This window comes from Mizuhopecten yessoensis, unplaced genomic scaffold, assembly GCF_002113885.1.
Source record: "Mizuhopecten yessoensis strain PY_sf001 unplaced genomic scaffold, ASM211388v2 scaffold10045, whole genome shotgun sequence".
NCBI classification, from domain to species: Eukaryota; Metazoa; Mollusca; class Bivalvia; order Pectinida; family Pectinidae; genus Mizuhopecten; species Mizuhopecten yessoensis.
Window position 1 is genome coordinate 516,485 of NW_018408351.1, and position 7,869 is coordinate 524,353.

At 35.3% G+C, this 7,869-nt stretch overlaps 1 protein-coding gene across 1 annotated transcript in view; it reads left to right on the forward strand.

Annotated features, from left to right (window-relative positions):
* The window catches only part of LOC110459342 (arf-GAP with GTPase, ANK repeat and PH domain-containing protein 1-like), a 94,181-nt gene extending 86,741 nt beyond the window's left edge, over positions 1-7,440 (forward strand). The window contains 3 exon segments of the mRNA XM_021511552.1: positions 290-582; positions 1,065-1,232; positions 1,905-7,440. Coding sequence (XP_021367227.1) covers positions 290-582; positions 1,065-1,232; positions 1,905-2,102 — 659 coding nt within the window. The 3' untranslated portion in view covers positions 2,103-7,440.
* The last annotated feature ends 429 nt before the right edge of the window (positions 7,441-7,869 follow it).

Consider the following 7,869-nt stretch of genomic DNA (forward strand, 5'->3'; position numbering starts at 1 on the left):
TAGGTCTTTGTCAGTAGTACAGAATTAAACCTACTCCCTTCCCATCCAGGTAGGTCTTTGTCAGTAGTACAGAATTAAACCTACTCCCTTCCCGTCCAGATAGGTCTTTGTCAGTGGTACAGAATTAAACCTACTTCCTTCCCATCCAGGTAGGTCTTTGTCAGTAGTACAGAATTAAACCTACTCCCTTCCCATCCAGGTAGGTCCCCAGAACTAAATCAACTCTTTGTCATCCAGTTAAGTTTCTCACTTTCACTTCATCCAGATAAATTTCCAAAACTTAAACCAGTCTCTATTCATCTAGGAAGGCCTTCAGAATGTAATTAGCCCACTCTTCATCCTGGTAGGTTCCAGAACCCAAACCAGCCCAAAGCCATTTCCCTCCCACAACAGTAACACATTCTGCAGACATTGATGATGCTTAACATTGGTTTGTTCCACTTAACATTTGTTAATGAAAAGGCTGACAATTTCCGTGTGTGATTGCCTTTCAGAGAAGAAAAAGAGCGATGGATTCGGGCCAAATATGATACAAAAGAATACCTGCCTCCGGCTCCCTACCTTGATATCTCTCTCAACCAGGTAAGCTTACAGGTGTAACAGATATAAACGACGTGTGTAAATCACTGTTACTACATTAAAACAGTAAGATATATCATCATTGTCCAACCAGAAGGTGGTTGTTGTGGAGTTTTCTGCAAAATATGACTGGTGAAGCCCATTCAGATTGAGTTTGAGCAATAATCCACTTAAACTAGAATTAATAAAATCATGTTTCATGAACAAATATCTCTTACAACGGCAGCAAACCAACCAATGATTTCATTCAGCAGAACAAAAATGGGAACCAACAATGCTGTTGACATATGACTGAAGGAAAATATCATGTTAACCCCCAAAGGACTATTGACATTATTAGATATATGTACTTGAAATAAATATAAGAAAAGAGACCTTTGGGAACTTGCCACTATTCTTTTAAACATTCATGGTAGAAGCTGCATTTTGTTTCATTGTATAATACACAGTTGTATGTGATATTTGAGATCTCTTTCGTCCTGCAGCAACTGATTGATGCACTGGTACGGGAGGACATCAGGAACATTGTACTGGTGCTGGGTCACAGCATAGCGGAAGACATCAATGCCCCCTACAGTAAGGATGACGGACGCACTGCCCTACACATTGCAGCTGCTCTCGGCAATGTTGTCTATGTCCAGCTGCTTCTTTGGGTAAATACAACTTTTTATTTTGTGTCTAGTTGGGAAACACAACAGCTTTCCGTTTATATCTGACAAATTGATTTAAATGGCATCTTTGTCGGGTTATACCTAACATACCCTCAGTGACTTTATTGGATTATATCTAGCAGAACCACTGTATGTCTTGGTCAGCTGTTACCTGATAAAATGACCCCAGTAACATCTTGTTAACGGGACCTCAATAATATCTTGGTCAGATTACAGTGCACTTTGTCTAAAACAGACTGCAGTCCAGATTTTTGCCTGAACTTGCCGAAGAATTTGGTTCCAACAATGATAATGTACAACAAGTACAAGTAGACTCTTTACAATCTACAACAACTTGAAAACCAGAATAGTATTACTATGTATTATTTATCAATATATTAATATTTAATTGATTTGGTCCCATGGGTGTGCGGGTTAAGAGAGAGTACACTCTATAACCTATCGTTTAACCCATGGGCAACTTTGTCAGCTATTGGCAAATAAATTTGAACTCAGGAAGTTTTTTTGTAGCTAATAACATGACCTTCTTAAGTTTCTGTAACTTTATGGCAGACAATGTAACCTGTGTGACATAGGTGTCGGCTTGTGGCCATCATTTCTATACTATATGTTGTAAATTTGTTCCCAACTCATTTCTGTTCCTTTGTATTACAGTATAGTGCTAATGTAAAAGTGGTAGACCATGAAGGGAGGAATGCTCTTTGGTATGCGAAGAGCTCGGGATCAATGGACTGTGTAGAGCTTCTAATGAACAATGGCTGTCCAGAACACCCTACTTTACCAAGGAGACGTGGCAGTGCACAGCCTGGCAAAAATGACGTTTTCGAAAAATTGCCAGCAAGTGTTATATGAGATTACACAATACTTTATGACATAACAAATTGTCTCCAAACATTTCCTGGAGGCTAAAGACATATCTCACTGCAGTGATGGTTTCGTATCTCAATGCCCAGCAAACTTGTCTGTCTCTCACCTAAAGTAGTGCAAGAGTTTAACAAATGGGTGTCCCAGCCTGTGTTTGTCCTCCGACGAGATCCTCAAGTACTCGCATAACAAAGAGTATTGTAACCTCTGCATGCGAGGAAAGGCTTCATCTTACATACACATTTTGAGATGCAGTATGGGATACTACTCCTAAACCAATCAGAGGTGTCAGATTTCGATTGAAGCTCTAGTCAACAGTTTTTGGGAAACTGTCCGAACTGTAACACAGTCTCGTCAGTGGTAGCATCTTGATAAGTCAACAAAACTGTAGAAAACATACAAGGTATTTAACACAGTATGTGCTTACATTGAAAAGTGCTACATAATTCACCTACAGGTCAAGTGATAGTTATGTCATATGATCTTACATCAGTTGATGTATGTGATCATGTGACCTCACAATTACCAAACAAAGTTCTCGGTTAACCTGATGTAGAAGAGACATCTGTAGGACTGTTTTCAAAACTTTGTGTAAATTTGAAATTTATGATGTAGATTTAACACTCTGAAGGTCTAATGGCTACCTTCTTACCAAGAATATGTAACAAAATTGACACACCTGCCGAACGAGAAAATAACACCTGCAGGATTTGGTGAGCATGCTATTTATTTTGTGATATACGCATGGGTTAGTGAGATTCCATTGTACAATGATTCTCAGATTTATACATTACTTTTTTAACTGCAATTATGTCAGTCCAATTCATAACACATCGTAGTTCACTATACATGGTTGTATGGAAGTGAAAGGATCGGGTTCTAATGTATAATTATTCTAAACTTTTATTTAATTTTCTTTTTAATTTCAAATAATTCAAATGTGTTTTCATAGGAAGCTAGTGACGGAACACATCAGATATTCTTTAAAAAGTGTCTAGGGTACAAACTTATACAGCCTTAAATTTGTTACTATCACATGGTCAAACTTGGATGTCTACTCGTCTCTCTACTACGTGAACAATGATGTTGGCTTCACTTTGCATTCAAAATCAATTTGTTTATAGTATTCTACTGCAATATTTTAAGCATTAAAAATAATAGGTGTTCAAATGTCAAAACTCTTGTGAAAATTGAGAAATACAAAATACACTTGTAGATTTTGTATAAGAGTTAGACTGTGATTTGTTCCCGTAATGATACCATGCTTGCCTTCATAAAAACGTCGAGATGGAAAGGCCTTGTCCTGTCACCACATAAGGAACCATTGAGGGCGGTCCCTGTGGAGTTACGAGGGTGGCAGGTTTAAACAGTGTCCCATTTTAACTGCAATAAGTATTTCACTGCCTGAGACTTTTAAGTGTAGGTGTTGTTGCTTGTTTGAAACAAATGTCATGATCTTAATATTCCTTGAGTAATGAACATTGTTTATCCTTTCTTGATTGGGATAGGATGCAAACCATCTATTGGTGTATTGTGTTACCATAGAAAAACATTAACTAGAATAAAAAAACATATATGGTTGGCCAAAGAATTTAAACATAACCCTTATCTTATTGTAGGAAAACTAATTTATATAAAATATACATTTAGGAAATCAGTTTTTTATCATAACACGTAATTACATGGTTTAGCTTTTTTTTTAAACATTTATAATATATAGTTATGGAAAACATCAAAGTTTGATTCTATATTTACTAAAGGTTGACAAATATCACATAACATAAAGCATGTTTAGAGAAGCCATTGGTCAGAATACCTGTTTTGTTTGTTATAGATTTTTATAAACAGGTTAAATGTCCTCTATCTGGACCTCTCGGCCATTGGACGACTGTTATAGATTTATCATCATGTCATTTTAAATCACCACCACCCCAATGTGCTCTGTGTATGGTTTATATAGATACTTTACAAGTGTTCAGTTGTGACAGAAGGATTGCTACCTTGCTACCTTGCTACAATGGTTGTGTTAAGATGTAGCATCACATGACAGGAATCAGGAGTACTCCTGGCTTGTCTTTCAAGTACCATATTCAGCATAGTGAGCACACTGCTCAAAAAAACATTTATAGGGTGGACGTAAATGCATACAATCGTATGCATTCTTCCATTACCGGGGGCGTGACATTAAGTATTTCCTTCGTTTTGCCATCTTAGGAAACTTGAGGTTGTTTTCTTTTTGCTCACTCCAGCCATCTGATGATCAAGTGCATCAGCAGAGAAATGATACTCCTTGTCCGACGATGTTATGTCACTGGTTTAGAATCTCTGGTAACAAGAACATTTCTTACAGACCAATGAGGAGGGCACTGTTCGGGTGCCCTTCATCTTTTATAAGAAAAATAGGGGTGGGGGTGTTTTTTAAAAGAGAAAAGTGTGCTCATTAAGTTGATTGCTGTATTGGTAGGTAAATGCAGGTGCTTGTTTGGAACATTTGTGTTTCAGTATTAGTGTTCAATACTTTAACAAAGATTTTGAATACAAAGAACAAATATTGTTGAAAATGCCAGTATGATAATTTCTATCAAATGTTTTATAATCGGTATGAATTCAAATCAGATTTATATGGAAATTTCTTTATATGACATTTAGATTTCTCGTGGTACGATATAAAGTATTACAAAGATGTCAGACGTGGTAAATATTTATAATTTCTTTTATAGAGGCCATAGAGATTAAAACTACAGCTGGTTGTTGAATAATGGTTGTGTAAAGATTTTTTTTGATAATTGTGTAAATCATGATTTTGGATGTTGTTCAAAATTTGATATCCCCACAATTGTGTCTCCTGGTTACACTGTGTTTCAAAGATATGTTTCCATGTGTCTGTATGTACATGAAAGGAAACACTGTTTGGTATAGGGGATGCGGAATGATTTAAAACTCGTTGTACGAAGTGGCCATGTGATAGCTACTTGTAATGGTGACAGGTGGTGCTATAGAAATATACAAGGGGGACATAACCCTGACACCACATACTCTGTATCAAGGAAACACCGGGTCTGTCTAAATAAACTACTCCATTACCTGCTGCTTAATTTACAAGTCTCACACAAATCATGCAAACATCTGAAAATACACATTTATGCAATATACACATGTAGATGTCAGAACATTTGTTTTATATAAACATTTGTTTTATATATACTTAATATATTACTGTAACAGCTATTTTCTGGCTGGTTATTAACTATTTCAGTGTTAATTTGCTATTTTCAGATTAATCAAGGTTTATTTTAATTAGCAATTTTCTGATTAGTTTTGACTTATTTCAGTGTTGACACTTAACTAGTTTTCTCCTTAAACATTTAAAGATGAGCCCACTACTTCTTGTTAATGTTAGTGACTGCTTGTTAAGTGTCCGTGATACCTTGCACATTCTACCTGTAAGTTGTATTGTTTGACTTGAGAATTTTTCAATTTTCGTTGTCTTATAACACAGAATTATGTCGAGGCTTAAATTTGTGAATCTTTCCAATGTTTCATCAATGACCCAGATCAGATCATTAACAGAGTTAAGTAGTGTGGAATTTGTTTGAAAAGGAGATGTATGCCACATTTAGGTACAGGTAGGATACCACCTTAATTAGGTTTTTCAGATCTAATAACATGTACTTATAATCAAGATTGAGTACCCAGGACACTCACAGTATTTTCTTATCCATTGAAAATGTGGATATCTAACATTTTATGTGCAATATATAGAAAGGGAATATTTAATAACAGAGCTGGTATGGGAGTGTTATATTTGGGTTTCCTAGATATAAAAGGAAAATGATTCTGATATTTGATAACACAGTGTACGCTGGAATCTAACCTTCACTATAATACAGGAACATGTAACCCTAGATCAACATCATTTTGTACTGGATTCATATTCCTTTGGTTAATATTCATGGTCATCTGTCAATGACTTAAAAGAGATTTTTTTTGTATTTAAAAAAAAATATGCATTCAGGCCTATTATTTTGCAATTAATTCAGCAGAGTATTTGTTGACTATTTTTTATCCATGGTTGTTGACAAAGAGGTTGATGACAGATGTATTACACCAAGGGCCGAGTTGTTAATGTTTTATATTTATAATGTTAAGGTAAGTGTACTGTATAAGTACACACATGGAAGAAGCATTACACTATTTATTATTTGTACACAAAAAGGTCATAATTACTCATGTATAGAAGATTGGGGGAGAGATCGTTATTTATCTTAACATGTATAAAACATTTGGGGATAAATAATTATTTATTATGTTACACGGATGGAGCCTATTACTTGATGTACTGTATCACAAGAGAAATGATCATTTACACAAGGAGAAAAATAATGTACATTTTATCGCAGGATATGTATAATATCAGTAATACAAACCAGACTAGACACAAACGGTCCAGTTGCATGTACCATAGATAAAAAATACTGCAGTAATGATTTACAAATATGAAATCCAAATTTTGTTTTGTTCTAATAAATATAAATCCCTATTGTTCTTGTAATGTTGGATAAATCACTTTTCAGAGAATATTTTAATCCCTGAATAAAAAAGGTTGTATTCTGGAGTATTGCTCACAGGTAAAACCTACAAGAGGGTGTAATGTGTTAACTAATCACGTATGTCCGGTGTTTGTGCATCAGGAGGGGCCAAGAACAAGGGTCATCGGGTAGATCATTCAAATCTAGACTTACTTTAGGGAGTTTGGTGGGGACCAAACATTGTAGGGCTGTTTAAGTGAAACCTGTCCCACTACCAATATTATGTCTGTGTAGTCACAGTCTGGTTAAAACGATATCTTGATCTACGCTCTGTTCCGTAATCTACGCTCTTCGACATAGCAGAGTGTAGTTTACAGAATGGAGCGTATATCAGGATAAGGTTTTAATTAGACTGGATTAGTCTATGCTTTATACCTGTCTAATCCAGGGGGTGGGGCTTTTAATATGTGGTTATACGATTGGGGGCAAAGATATGTTTCTTGGAATTGTTTACATTTGAGCTAATAATTTAATTCTTCAAGAATAAAAAACCCAAAGGCCGTGAATCTTGTGTCTGGGATGAATGTGTGCTTGGCTGATTGAGTTGTGTAAGTGTTCATGTCTAGTATGAACGAGGTAAGGGTAATAATGTGCTTGTCATGTATGAATGAGGTATATGCTGTATTCTCTGTATAGATACTGTAGATATTTAAATTAAAACAATTGTAAATCTCAACTCTTGTACAGTTTCAACAGTGACAATTAAAATAAAATCTCAAAGAAGAAAAATTTCGTAAACACAGAGATTTGTTATTTGTTGGTTACTGCAGATGGTGATATTATAATGATAGATTTATAATCTTACAGCAATGTCAAAAGGCTTTTTATCAACAAGTCATGTAACACATGTCTTCGAGTCTGGAGGAAAAAGAAGCTCATAAAACAAGAAAAAATATGGTGAGTACGGTTGTTTACTGGATGGAACTCAGCTGTGCAATAGAATAAATATCCAAGTGAAAACATGAAAAAAATGAAAGGACAAAACAATGTACAATATATATCATTCTTTAAAATGTAGGTTAGTATGACTTGTAACATGACTCTTGGATACCCATGCATGTTACTACTAGAAGGCTTGAAAACACTTCCCCATGACTATAGCTTTGACAAATCATTTCTGAAAAGAAAATCATACATTTTGGAACTTTCATGGGAAAATAATACTG